At 42.6% G+C, this 14682-nt stretch overlaps 1 protein-coding gene across 1 annotated transcript; it reads right to left on the reverse strand.

The window, feature by feature from the left end:
* Positions 1–523: 523 nt before the first annotated feature.
* DDX51 (DEAD-box helicase 51) lies at positions 524–14441 on the reverse strand. Its single transcript, XM_075215714.1, has 15 exons — positions 14321–14441; positions 13240–13714; positions 12984–13134; positions 12726–12871; positions 12575–12646; positions 12360–12466; positions 12096–12204; positions 6072–6214; positions 5768–5966; positions 5493–5608; positions 5037–5153; positions 4291–4392; positions 3668–3731; positions 2148–2282; positions 524–1908 (listed from the first exon to the last, which is right to left on the reverse strand). Exons 1-15 carry the CDS (start codon positions 14341–14343, stop codon positions 1882–1884), a joined length of 1986 nt encoding a protein of 661 aa, XP_075071815.1. The 5' UTR covers positions 14344–14441; the 3' UTR covers positions 524–1881.
* Positions 14442–14682: the final 241 nt, after the last annotated feature.

Raw genomic sequence — 14682 nt, forward strand, 5'->3', positions numbered from 1 at the left:
TAGGCTGCATTTTATTTATTGATCATAAATAACAACTGTATAAAAAATGTACAGGAAGGGTTTACTTGTATAAAAAAAACAGCATCCATTACATTAGTATATCAATTCACAGAAATTCTTTCATTACAGGTACACAGAAGGTTGCTGGCAAAATCTTAAGAGAATTTGCATCCTGAGATGCCATATGGCACGGGCTCCTACACAAATGCTCCAAAGTTTTAAGTCAATGCTTCATTGTCCTTCCCACATTCAGATGACAGCAGATTATTGATGGATGGTAAAACATGGTTTGACTTAGAATGTCACAGCCCTGGTTACTGGTGGATCACTCTAGGCCTAAATCACCTTTTTTGATTTGCTCATTCCTTATTGAATTTGGTTTTTCCCATAAATGTGCACACATTACATTACCATTAATTATTTGTCATGGATAAACTAGATTCTTTCTTTCAGCCCTCTGGCAAAATAGATAATATTGTTAATGAAAATATTGCTATTATATAATAAACATCTACTGTACAGGTCTGTGTAATATGTGGTTGCTTTATTAACAAAGGATAACAATAATAATGTATTTGTACATCAGATTGCTTTGATCCACAACTGCTGATCAGTACCTCAGCAACAGCTTGTGGAATCAATATACGATGCAACATTACCACCAAACGGCCAGATTAGTGGGCAACACGATTACAAAACTTTAGGAAGCATGAGAAAGGCTATTATGAGATTGCACAATAGTATGCTACACATAGCAAAAGTTATCCGAGTCTTATCTGGGAAATAAACCCCGTTTACATGACTGTATGGTGAACCCCAGGACACGAGAACCCCATGCATGTTGAGAAGTAATCGCTTAGAGCCTGCTCTTCATGTAGAGGGTTTGTATGTGAAAAATAAAGTCTATAGCAGCATTGTGGTATGTCATTATATATATTCAAAAATGCTTATTTTTCCCAAAAAAAAAAAGCAAAATGGGAAACTTCATATTCAATTAATTTTACAAAACATCATAAGACGTTTTTGTATGCTCATATTGAGATACAAACCTCTTTAAATGGCTCTTTGCACTCAACTGCTTTCTTTGAGTATGGAAAACGTATGGAAATACCCTGTGAACTATATGTTTGAATAATGATCGGTATTATGTTAACAGTGCTCCATAAACAACTTATGAAAATAAGGCATGCATGTGTATAGCAGTACCTGCTAATTGAGAGTTGTACCTTCTATTATGAAAATACAGGAGAGGCTGTGGGTTAAAGTTATCAAGATTTCCTAAGGAAAAGTGGTTCAGGAAATTAATCTTAAGAATGACCTGTTCGTCCAAAATTATGAAAGCAGGTCAGGTCTGATTGTATTCTGGAATTAAATAGATGTCTGCTATGATGTTCTACAAATACATTATAATTTCCACCAACATTTTCTTAATTTTCCCTCAATATAGTCCACCTTGATATTTCTTAATCAAACATAATCCGCAAATATAGAAATAAGGGATTTGCTATACACCTAGGGGGGTGTTTTAGTGAACAAACTCTGTAATTATATCTCACAGTGAAACACAATGTTTTCTCCTAAATGCAATGTTTTCACCACTATAAAATTAAAAAATTTTGTTTAGTAAACAAATTGCTAAAAGTCTGTCACTTATTGGTGAGGATTAAAGCACAAATAAGGAAAACATTTGTGTTCTCACTAAAAAGTATATTCCTTATAGACGTGTGTGAATGCCAATCACCACGGGCAAACGATTTTCACACATAGCACTGCAGCCAATGATAGTCCATGTAGACCAACAACAGAGCAGTAACTGGAAGTTCCCAACAATGGAACAAATTTTTTTTTGTTTTCACCGATCACTGGCAACTGTACTGAAAATCAGCAACGGCTCTCAGCTCGTTCATTCTGTGAAAGGAAAAAGGAAAGACGACAAATATTATGTATATATACAGTGTAAAGACCAAAGACAGTACACTTATGTGATACTACTAACATTCACATATGTAAAAGTTTCAGGAGTCTATAAGTTAGAGATTTTTTGTTACTATGCACTGCATAGGTTATCTATCTATCTCTCTATATCTATACCTATCTCAATATCATCTTAGGGATACTGGTTCCTAAATGAAGGGAGAGTGAATCACCTTAACAACCCTCTGCAGTTCAGATAGCGCCTCTTCATATCTCTGCTCAAAGTGCCTCAGGTTCTCACTCTTCACCAACTGCTTTTGCAACTTTGGAACGCCTGCATCCTTCAGCATGTTCATGTATCTCTGCTCCTGAGGAAGTCACATGTAGGAGTGGAAATATCAGACATATTGTTCGGTTACAGCACTCATAGGAAAGTGACAGTGAGTAAGAGGATCCCATGATTACAGTGCTGGCGACCAGCTGCAGGAATCTGTCTCCTTTATGTAACAACTGATTTGACATCATTAGATTATGGGAGGTAGAGATGTATCATTACAGATGTGGATCTGCAGAGAAACAATACTTTGCAGTCCCCTGCACAGATCAATTCTACTCCGTGGAAGAACTATTTCAGAGCACCATAGATACTGGTGCATTAGGCTGGTTACACACTGGCATTACGTTGAATGCAATTACATTTGACACATTGTGGTAATGAGCACTTGCGCATTCAGTGTTCTGCACTGAGCCCAATGTGGTTAGTTGCAGCAAAATGCTAGTGAAAGCATGCACTGTGCTATGATCAAGGGCCTTATAGGGATACTATCTCCCTGAGAGCACAGTGCTCCCTACTAACACCACCAAGGACCAACAGATACTAGAAGCACACAAGAACAAGCTGCAATTATAAGCACATTTTAAAAGGGAGGTCCCCTTTGATTATTTTTTATAGGGAGGATCATGCAGGTGATGATTAAAATAACATCAATTAATTTTCTGTACAACCTGCTGGAGGTAATTTACGAATGTGCCCTGGATGCATGAGATTTGGGTGGAGGAGCTGTAGAAATGGAGGGATGAGCTGTGTTTATACATGCTCCTAAAAAGATTATGATGACTCTCAAATTCTTGGTCATTCCTGCTAAAATATATATATATATATATATATATATATATATATATATATATATATATATATCCATTCCCAGACTGCACATTCAAGAGGAAATGAATATTGCAGTAATTCGCTCATTCGGTTTCTATTTCCACAACCCTCCCACTCTCCAAACGGTTAGAATACTGCATTTCAACGAGGCCTTTTCAGGGTCTGCAGGCCCAGGAGCAAATAAACTATACTAGCTGGACGTGGAGTGAGACAGACAAGACAGGACATGAAGGGGAAAATAGAGGAATACTCTGTTCTGTAATAACGGTTTTAGAACATGGTCAATGATAAAGCATCCTGGTAAGGACTGTTCAGGATAAAGTATTCTTAACTTCAGTAATATTTAAAGTGAAGGGGGCATCAAGGAAAAGGAATATAAAGATATGAGAAAGTAACAGTTACTGGGCTTTATTTCTTTAAATTAGCCCATTTTTGGTAAATGACCTAATTTGCTCTCAAATTAAACATTTCTGTCACTGTTTTTGTAAATTGTGAAGTAAAAGTGAATAATGAAGTTTACTGGACTAGCAGTGTAGTTAGAAGCCAGTGATCCAATCAAGTAAAGGCCATTGCAGACGTTTTACTAACCTGAACTTTCAGAAGCATTGTGAATGCCAGACCAGCCTTCCCTGCACGGGCAGTCCTCCCCACCCTGCGAAAACAGAAACAACCAGCTAGACCTTATGAATGATGACCTACTTACTTCCTGTGCTCATTTTTCTTTCACCTCTATAGAATTTTAGGAATGCAGAATATGTGACTAGCAAGGGGCCTCTCAATTTGTAGCAAAGTACGTAGGGAGGTGGGCGGCAGAGCTGAAGCCATGCTACATAGATGAACGCCAGAATTACTCCACACATGTAACCAAATATGAATAATAAGGACTGTGAGCTGAACAGATTTCACCGTGAACTGCAAATCATATACATTATCCCTACTTAGTATTTAACTCTGTGAGCTGATTAATTGGCACCATCTTAGAAATAACAAGAGTGTTTACCTTAAACAAATACAAAGGGAAAATACTTAAAATATAGGGTTAAAGTCCCTTAATATAGTAGTTATTGTTTAAATAATCATTTGGTTACCATAATTACAAATGTTTAAAACTAAATAAAAAACTTTACAACTAATAATACTGAAACTATATGTGTCAGAACCAACGTAAGAAGCTGCAGAGCGCCGCGTGACACAGTCCGTCCATGACACACCTGTGAATATATACTCTGATGTACTGCGGAGCATCGTAGTTTATCACGCATTTCACTCCTTTACTGTCGATTCCTCTTGCTGTGGCATCTGTACTTATTAACCTGTACAAGAGATTGCAGTAAGGGTAAACAAAAAATATATTTAGCCCCAAACAAACATTTGTCATATAATTTTCCTAAAAACCACTGCAAACTACAACTGGAACTAGCAGGCGCGGGCTGGGATGCTGCAGGCAGGGGGGCACACAGGCGGCCGCATCTCATTACAGGGGATGCGGCCGCGTCAATGAAGACGCGGCCGCATCCCCTGTCATGTGATGCGGCCGCCTGTGCGCTGACACGGCCGCATCTGATGACATCAGATGCGGCCGCAGAAAAAAATCAGAAGAAATTGCATCGGGGGGCGGCCGGCCGGCCTACCCCCCGGCCCTAAAAGCGCAAAATCTGAGCGGCCCGGGGGGGGGCGATGTCCCCCTGCCTCCCGGCCCAGCCCAGCCTGCCCCTGGGAACTAGTGTCAAAGGTACACTGAAAATATTATACCAAGAAAATCCAAATAGTGGCACTCAACACTGTGGTGGGAGAAGAGGCTTTATTACTGTCGACTTTTCAACCCTGTCTATATTATGGTGTCGACCATATAAATGTCAAAGAAATGTATCACACCCAGTCAAATACAGCAATGAAAATATGAGGAAATGGAGAGCGCTCATTTGTGCCTAAATCCTGTGAAATTATTTCAACTCACAGCTGTAACTTGCCCTGCTCAAACTCCTTCAGGGTCTTTCTCCTCTCCCCGGGGCTGAGACTGGAGGAGAACTCTGCCACACTGATTCCTCCAAAGAGCTTTATCAGCAGGAACAGGCTGTGAAATACAAAGACATACTAAAACAAGGAACACACAGCAATATTTCCACTTACAGTACAGGCTTTTCAACGCTGTAGAATTCACAAAGACTCAAATCTACAGTGCAACAGTCGATTTCAGAAAGGTGTGAGGTTAGGAACACCTTGAATTTTTTTTTTATATTTCCCAAATTCAGAACAAAAACAATAAAATATAAAAACTTTGAAGGCCCACCCAAAACAAGGCCCCTGAATTCAAACAAACTTTTCTATTGTCACTGGTCATGGAACTATATCATCAATTAAGAATCACCAGTAGTAAGTTTGAAACGACAGTGGTCCAGGGGTTGTCACTCACCGGTGGGAAGATTCTCTGGTGTTGGTGAAGCAGAGGACACGGGAAAATCGCAGCGTAAGCAAGAAGTGCAGGAGGATGAGAGGCTTTGAGCTAAGAGTGCAGGGAATATAATAGTGCTGTAGGATATAAATAACACAACATTTGTTTAAAAGATCTACAGAAATCTGTTTGCACTGCAATTATCAATACAATAACATTACTGCCAGAAATCAACACCTACAATTAGAGGTGGGTTTCTCTTTATGTACTTGGGATATATAATAAAGCTCTCTCACCGTTAGCCCATCTGGGAGGGAGAAGTTTCCACTAGAAATAGGCTCAGTCGTGGCTTCTGTAGGGTCTAAATTTGGCTGCTTGTATATGGATGTGAATAACCGGGGCTGATACAGGCCTAGCTGCTGAAGTTTTTCTGGATTGTGTGTTAAAGTAGCTGAGAATAGCAGTTTCTGCAAGGGGATTTGACACTGGCAATAACTGTGGAGTAAAAAGGTAAGAAGCATAAAAAGCCAAGTAATAAGTGCAGCTAAAGCAAAAACATACAGCGGTAACAGTGATGTGTATATGAAAGGTTAGTGTTACTTGGCTGCTGTTGACACTCCAGGCTCCCTCCGAGCAAAAAGCATTTCGCAAGCACCGGGCTCCACCTTGTACACTGCTTTAGTGACTTTATGTAACCAGTCCTGATTCATACTATCAATCATACGATCTGCCTCATCAATAACCTGCGTGAGAAAGATCACAGCTCAATAAACATAAAAGCACAACAAAACTCCCATTATCTTATAAATTGAGAAAAATGGCATTTTTACACTTGAGTAAAATCCGTTTCTTAGTCCATTTGGGGACACCAGGGACATTGGGGCATAGAGTAGAGACAGGCGAACTGACACTTTAAACCTTCAGTTTACCAAGCATTAGCTCCTCCCTCTCTATATCCCACTTCCTGCTTAGCTAGATTATGTTTAACCAAGCCCACAGAAAGAGGAGATAAAGAGAAAACAGGAACAGAGGAAAAAACAACAAACAACATTCTCTCAAAAAACAAGACAACATGTCCAACAGTAGGAGAAACCAGAGTGTTAAGGGTGGGTGCCCGGTGTCCCCCAATGGACTAAGAGAAATGGATTTTACGTAAGTATAAAAATCCTATTTTCTCCAACATCCTTTGGGGGGACACTGGAGACATTGGGGATATCCCAAAACCGCATCACAGGAGGAAACGCTCAGAAGAAACTGCACGAAGAACCTTTATTCCAAAACTTGCATCCTTGGATGCAAATGCATTAAGCTTGTAAAACTGAGTGAATGTGTGTACAGAAGACCACGTGGCTGCCCAACACAGCTGTTCACTGGAGGCACCATGGCGTGCCGCCCAGGAAGCGCTCACAGACCTTGTAGAGTGCACCTGAAGATTATCTGGAACAGGCTGTCCAGTTCCACTATAAGCCTGACAGATTACAACCATAATGCACCTTGTAATAGTCACCTTAGAAGCTGGCTACCCTCTCTTGTGTGCATCATAGAGAAACAAAAGATCCTCAGTCCTACGCACATAAATGATCAGGGCTCGGACAACATCTAAAAATCTAATAGAAGCTTTGTCCTCCGAAGACCTAGACTAAGTCAGGGCAGGAATGACAATGCCTTGATTTTAGGAATGAAAGAAGGCTTGGTTCGAAGAACTGCCTTGTCCTCATGGAAAACAAGAAGGGGAGCCTTGCAAGATAAAGCAGCAAGCTCTGAAACTCTTCTTGCCATAGATATGGTCAAAAGGAAAACCGTCTTCCAGGTCAGAAATTTGAATACCACCGTATTCACAGATTCAAAAGGCGGATGCTGTAAAGCATTCAACACAAAATTTAAATCCCATGGTGCTACCGGAGGAACATATGGAGGATGCACGTGGAGCACCCCCTGAAAGTGTGCACATCAGGCATGACAGCGAGTCTTCTCTGAAGACCAAAAGGGCCCACACCTGACTTTTAAGAGAACAGAGGCACAAACCTGCATCCAGCCCATCCCGCAAGAACATCAGTAACCTAGATAAATGAAAAGAAGAGGTAGGACACCCTTTCTTTTCACACCAGGCAATATATGTCCTCCAGACTCTATGATGAATTTTTGCTGACCCCTTTTTACAAACCCAAAGCATGGCTTGCACCACTCGTTCAGAAAAACCTTTAGCTAGCAGGATCATTGCCTCAACAGCAACACTGTTAAAGCCAGACGTTCCAAGTCTAGATGACAAATAGGCCCTTGAGTCAATAGGTCTGGGTGTAGCGGCAGACGCCACGCCACGACTAACCTCCCGCCATGGAGAGCACGTCCGTGTACCAGGCCTTCCGAGGCCAATCTGCTAGTAGGAGGACTGTTACACCATCTCCTTTGCCCTTTTTAACACCCGTGGAAGCATGACTACCGGTGGGAAAAAGATACACTAAGCGGTACCTCCAAGGAACAGACATGGTGTCTATTGACACAGCCAGAGGATCTCTGGCGCAGGAGCAGAAGAGGTGAACCTTGTAGCTCAACCAAGACGCCATCATGTCGACGTCCGGCTGATCCCACCTGTCCACCAACTGGCGAAACACCTCTGGGTGGAGGGACCATTCGCCCGGATGCCTGCTTAGGAAATCGGCGCCCAATTTTCTATTCCGGGAATAAAGATGGCCATGACCGCCAGAATGTAAGCTTCAGACCACTGAAAGATCTTGTGCGTCTCTCGCATGCCTAAGGAACTCTTGGTGCCGCCCGGGTGATTGAGGAATGCCACCACTGTGACAATGTCGACTGAATCTTCACTGCCTTTCCCTGCAGTAAATGTTGCACATTTCTTAGAGCACAGAACACTGCCCGCACTTCCAATACATTGATTGGAAGCTTGGACTCCTTCAAAGTCCAAAGACCAAGAAAGTGGACGTGAAGACATGTGTCCCACCAACCCCGAAGACTGGTGTCTGTTGTGATCAAGGTCCAATCCCAGATGGAGAGTGGAGGACCCCTGCAGAGATTTTGTTTCTGCAACCACCAAAGAAGCAACTGACGCACATGCGGAGACAGGCAGAATACCTGGCACGACAGATTCAGATGGGATTTGTTCGATTTCGACAGAAGTTCCAACTGAAACTCCCTTGCATGAAACTGAGGAAACTGGACTGCCTCAAAAGTCGATACCATCTTGCATAGAACTCTCATGATGAAATGCACAGAGATTCAACCATCTTCTGCAAGGCCAGAATCTTGTCTGGATATAAGAACACCCGCTGTTGTTGGGTGTCAAATAAAAGTCCCAAAAAGATCATCCGCTGTAATGGGATCAACTTGAACTTCTTGAAGTTGAGAATCCACCCATGGGATTCTAGAGTCTGGATAACTACCTGGATATGAGACTGAAGTACCTCCGGACACTCTGCCTTTAAAAGAAGATCGTCCAGGTAAGGAATGATTGTATTCCCCTTGGACCTTAGCAGGGCAGCCATAACTGCCATGATCTTGGTGAAGATCCGGGGGGCCGTGGCCAGACCAAAGGGAAGAGCCTGAAATTGTAAGTGCTCTGACCGAACCGCAAATCTCAAGAGGAACCGATGACCTTCTCAGATGGGAACATATACATAGGCATCCTTGATATCTAGAGCCACCATGAACTCTCCCTGTTCCATGCCGTGGATGACCTATCGCAAAAACTTCATCTTGAACCTGAGTACTCTGACCTTGGTGTTCAATGATTTTAGATTCAGAATGGGTCTGAATGAGATGTCTGGCTTTGGCACCTGAACAAGAGTTGGAATAAAATTCCAAACCTTTTTGTGAATCTCGCACCGGAAGCCCTGTGCTAAAGAACAGCCCGTCTGGAAGGATGTCCGAGCAGATAGATCTTGTACCCCCAGTCCACAACTCCCCATACCCAGGCATCTGTGGTAGACTGAAACCACCAATCCCTAAATAACAGAAGACTGGCTCTCTTCACTGACGACCGCAGAGGGGCAAAATACCAGTCACGCGGACTGCTTGTCTGCAGGCTTAGCTGCCGGACGTCGAGCAAACAAGCCATGACGCCCACGCTGCAAACCACCCCCTGGGGGCGGACGACTGACCTCTGGAGAAGTGGCTAGAGGAATATTGACCCAGAGACCTGCCTGAAGCCCGAAAGGACCGTAACCTGGACATTCTTTGTTTGGGAGCATTAACAGGAAGAAAAGTGCTCTTTCCTCCCGTTGCTTGACTGATAATGAAGTGAAGCTGTGGGACAAGCAAAACACCCCCGGAGAAAGGAATTGTTGAGTCTAAAAAGGCTCTTGAGACATCAGCCTCCCAGGACGTACCCAGAGAGTCTGATGAGCCGAAACTGCAGATGCAGATATTTATGCCCCTATCAGTCCCGCGTCAAGGGCCGCCTCCCCTAAAAAAATCGCCTTTTGATTTGCTCCACTAATGGAAGTAGTTCGGAGGACGGTCTCCCTGCCAACAAACCTTCAGACAGCTGTTCTCGCCAGCGTTCTACAGCCTTGTTGACCCACGCTGAAGCCAAGGCGGCCACCCGCCACCACGAAAATAGACTTAAGCACGGCCTCAACCTTATGGTCTGTACCGTCTATAAGAGTGGCTGCGTTCGAGAGAGGGATAGTAGTCACTTTGGTAAACCTTGCAACAGGAGCACCCACATGGAGGCGCTTTCAATTTAGCAAGAACCTCAGCAGAACAGGAATAACACGACTGCAGCCGACGAGACACCTGGAAATTCAGATCTGGGGAAGCCCAAGGCTCAGCCAACAAAGCTTCTAAATTGAGAAAAAGTGAGAAAACGCAAAGATTGCTTTGTTCGCTGTGCAAATACAGAAGGATCTATAGTGACAGGAACAGCCGCCTCAGGAATGTCAAGTATCTGACGCACAGCCTCTATTAATTCCTCCACACTCTGATGCTCAGAATGAACCTCCTCCACCATAGCAGGATCATCCATATCAGAATCAACCGTTAATTTGCCCTCCTCCTGGGAAAAATAGTCAGAATCTGACTCATTTCCCTGCATGGGTGCCACCACCCGCTTGCCTTTATGTGAGAAGGACGGTGTAGCAGATGGCAACATCCACTCTAAAGAGGAAGAGACTGAAACCAAACCCTGTACCAAGGACGCAAGCCCCCGTATCCAGGCTGATTCAATAGAATCCGCTGCCACAGATACAGCTGGACCGTGACTTAGCAAACTAGCATCCACTTCACTTGCCACAGAGAAAGGTGGATTAGAAGATGGACTGCCTACAGACTGACACCGCACCAAATGGGCTAGTTCAGCCACACTATTGGAAAGAGATCAAGCCCAGACAGGCTCCACCGAGTCAGAACCAGCACCTGTTGGTGCAAACGGGCATTCGATCTTGAGACTGACAGGCTGCGCAGAAAGCCTGCATGCCTGACTGTCCAGAGGGTAACTTAACATTACAAACAGCACAGGTGAACTTCAACATAGAAGTTACACCAGCCTTAACCCACATGGATTTTCCTATTGTGAGCTTCATATTAACAGATGGGACAAAACAGTCAAATAAATAGTGAAAAAAAAACCACAGTTTATTAGACAAGCAGCACATATAGTACAGGAAGTGAGCCTGCAATACAACCAAACAGCCCCACAGTCTAAAAGACAAAACCCGGGGAAACAACCAACCCCAACCCATTACCTTACACGACACAGGACAGAAAAGGGGAGAAGCTGGAGCTGTAAAATGGCTGCCTATTCTGGTGTCTGCACACCAAGGAGAAAGTGCAATAGAGGAAACACAACTCCCCCAGGGCCCAGCACTGGATTGGCAGGCTTCAAGCAGGAAAAACGCCAATCAATCCAGTGCCAAGCAGGGCTCATTATCTTAGTGACCCTAGCCTAACCCAGTACCCTAAGCACAGCATATATATATATATATATATATATATATATATATATATATATATATATATATATATATCTCTATCTATATTTTTTTTTAAGTTAACCTGCCTCTTGTAAGAAAGCCTGCTTAGGGGGCACACTGCGATTTACTACCCCAACCCCTCACCCAGCATTGTGCTGGGTGAGGGTGCACTTACCTGCTGCCATCCCTCCTCGTGCAGTGGCTGTAGCTTGTTGCATGCTTAACAGCTATGGAGGACAGGCACAGCCTGCGGCGACTGTGCCCGACTCCTAGTAGAGTTAAAACCACGATGGGAGAGGTGGCTGGCATTGGAGGCACTTCCACAGCACCGCCGTTCCCCCTCTCAAGACAACGCACAGCTGTCCACGCTGTGGCTGTGAATACACATACTAGCCGCGGCTGTTGCTCTGTTAGCTACTGGCTGTCACGTGACCAGAAGCAGAAGCCTCCGATTTACAAATAAATTAAAAAATAAACGAAATTAAACTAAATAGGGCTGCAGTACAGCCCACACACAGCCCAACTGCCGGGTACTTAACCTAAACTGACTAAACAGGAAGTGGAATATACAGAGGGAGGAGCTAGGGCTTAGTAAACTGAAGTCTTAAAGTGCCAGATTGCCCTGTCCCTACTCTATACCCCAATGTCCCCCAACGGATGTTAGAGAAATACTTTAATTAGAAAAGACTAAATTTACCAAAAAGCGCAGATGCCTCAAGGTGAATCCTTCTGTCTGCTGGATGTGATCAACAAGCCTGCCTGGTGTGCACACCAGTATATCTGCCAAACTGGAGACCCCAGATATCCTAGGAGTCGGACATGACAGAAGATAAATATAGTATCATATACATGATCATATGAAAAATTAGCATAAAGGACAATCATGTAAAACAAAAAAACAACATGGTAGGTCAGATAGGAGGAGGTCACTGAATTCATGTGAAAAGAAAACTCTACTCACTTTTTAATTACCAGTGACTTTTGCTCATTAGCGAAAGATTGATGTCCCCCTAATATAGCAACCTTCAGTCCTGTGCCATCCACATAAACATTAAAAACCTTGCAGACCTGATTAGAGAAAAAAAAGAAAAAGACATCAGAAATGAGACTGAAAATTGAGTGCTAAAAGTGTGAGTGGTTCTTGATGTCCACGTTTTAGCCAAACATTTTAATTACCTGTTGTGCCAGCTCTTTGGTGGGTAGCACGACGAGAGCTCGCACCTCACATACAACACGCTTCAGCAAAGCCTGTAAATAGAGACAGATGACTGCATAAGAGCTCAGTGTCAGAATACAAAGCACATGCAACTCCTTTCGGCAAACTCACCTGCACTATGGGAACAACAAATGCCAAAGTCTTTCCACTGCCAGTGGGTGCCGAAACACAAATGTCACTTGGGCGATATCCCCCTCTCCCCAGAAGAAAACCCTGCGAGCAACTGTCCAAAATAGCTGGGATAACTTCAGCTTGAACTAATGGACAAACATGGGGGACAAGAAACAAAGAACAGAGAGCACATCTTTATGAAAAACTATGTATAGTTACGAAATAAAAGAAAGAATGATTGTAAAATAAAGTAACTACCTGGAAAGAAAGACTTCACCTTATTGGCTTCCAATTTCTTAAAAAGTTTTGGATGAAGACCAGGAAAATCTTGAATGGGGACTAGATTATCTTTAACATCTTTTTGAACTAGATTAGGCTTTGCCAACCACTGGGGTAGAACAGGCAGTACCTACAAAAGATCACATTGAAAGTTAAATACATACTAGAGTCAAAGGACACACGCACTACGATGTGTCACACCACAGAATCTCTGACTTGCACACAACGACGTTACCTTCTGAACAGGTTTAGTCTCAAAGCCCCCTAATAGAATACAGTTAGGATCTGAAGAAGTATCATCTATTCCACTCTTCTGCTCCACATCTGCATCCCTACTTTGTGTTGCTTCTAAGCCAATGCTTTCTTCTTGCTCTTCTTTGTTGATTTTCTTCTTGCGTGGTTTTTTTGCTTTTACCTCTACGGTCTCCTGATATTCCTCTGGATCAGCATCAATAATAGAGTTCTCCACCTCAGTAGGTATCTCCTCATTCTGACTTTTCTTACGTTTCTTTTTAATTTCAGATTTCACTTCATGGTCCTTGGTTGTAGCAATATCTGCTACCTTGTGTTCATTGCTGGACCTAGGAGTTTTCTTTACTTTTTGGACCTTTCCTTGTAGCTGTGACTGTCGCTCTTTGGCCTGCTGACGTAGCTTCTCTAGTAAAGCTTTCGAGCGATCTTCAGATGAATCAACCTCATCTCCGAGGTACCTATAGTTTGAAAACATTTAATGGTACATTAGCAAACCAATTAAAAAAAAAAAAAAAAAAAAGTGTCAAGAATTGCATAAATTGTTATATATATTGAACAGTAACAGATGTAATAGAAAACAATGCATAATAAGAGAAATGTTTAATAAGAAATGATAAGTTTAGTGGATATAAAAGGAACATACAAGTGAGGATGAAAGCTAATAATTCCATACACAAATCCAGAACTGTAACTTGTATTGTATGGTGTCTTTACTTGTATTAAATTGCAGAAATAGGAAAATAACATTACACTGTTACATTTACTGTGCAATATAAAACAAAACAAGCCAACACTTTTCCTTGTGTTATACAAATATTACACATAGATACAAACAGAGAGCAAAAAAGGTCATTAGAGCTTTCATAAAAAGGATAGGAGTCATACAGACATAAGGTGTATGGGCTGCCTTGTCAATTATGAAAAGGGCCAGTGATTAACAGTTTGACCAGCTAGTTTATCTGGTGTATCACTATGTATAGTAGATAGGACCAGTGTGTCGGATATGAATGGGCCAAACATGCACATATAGAAAGGCTATGCTCTATGAATATAACAGCGTTCACCTGTTGATGACAAACAGCGACATCCCGACTCAAACACCCTAATGATTATCGCAATACACAGCAGAATATCACATGGACCACAGCATGCAGCGTCGCATGTGACTGACGTCAGCGACATATGCTTAGTACGGGCAATGTTTAGACTTACGTACAACAGGCGCCCCCTGCTGGATCACTATATGTTTGCTAGAATCTCTCGAGCACTATGAAGTCGCACAGTCTGCAGCACTTGTAGCCATATAGTATGATTCCAACCACCTGTCGTTTTGAGTGTCCGCAACGCTGTCTACATAATAACATGCCTCTAAATTAGACATTTTCAGTCTCTCATCCCTCTACGACAGTTTAACGGGAAGTTGCTA

This window comes from Mixophyes fleayi, chromosome 1, assembly GCF_038048845.1.
Source record: "Mixophyes fleayi isolate aMixFle1 chromosome 1, aMixFle1.hap1, whole genome shotgun sequence".
Lineage (NCBI taxonomy): Eukaryota > Metazoa > Chordata > Amphibia > Anura > Limnodynastidae > Mixophyes > Mixophyes fleayi.

Excerpts from the sequence above, each read along its gene's own strand:
- DDX51 (XM_075215714.1), bottom strand. The coding sequence starts at position 14,343 with ATGTCGCTGTTTGTCATCAACAG. Across the intron at positions 12,205-12,359 it reads AAGTCACTGGTAATTAAAAA|GATATCTGGGGTCTCCAGTT; the intron begins GTGAGTAGAGTT and ends TCCGACTCCTAG. Across the intron at positions 5,609-5,767 it reads CCCTCCCAGATGGGCTAACG|CACTATTATATTCCCTGCAC; the intron begins GTGAGAGAGCTT and ends TATATCCTACAG.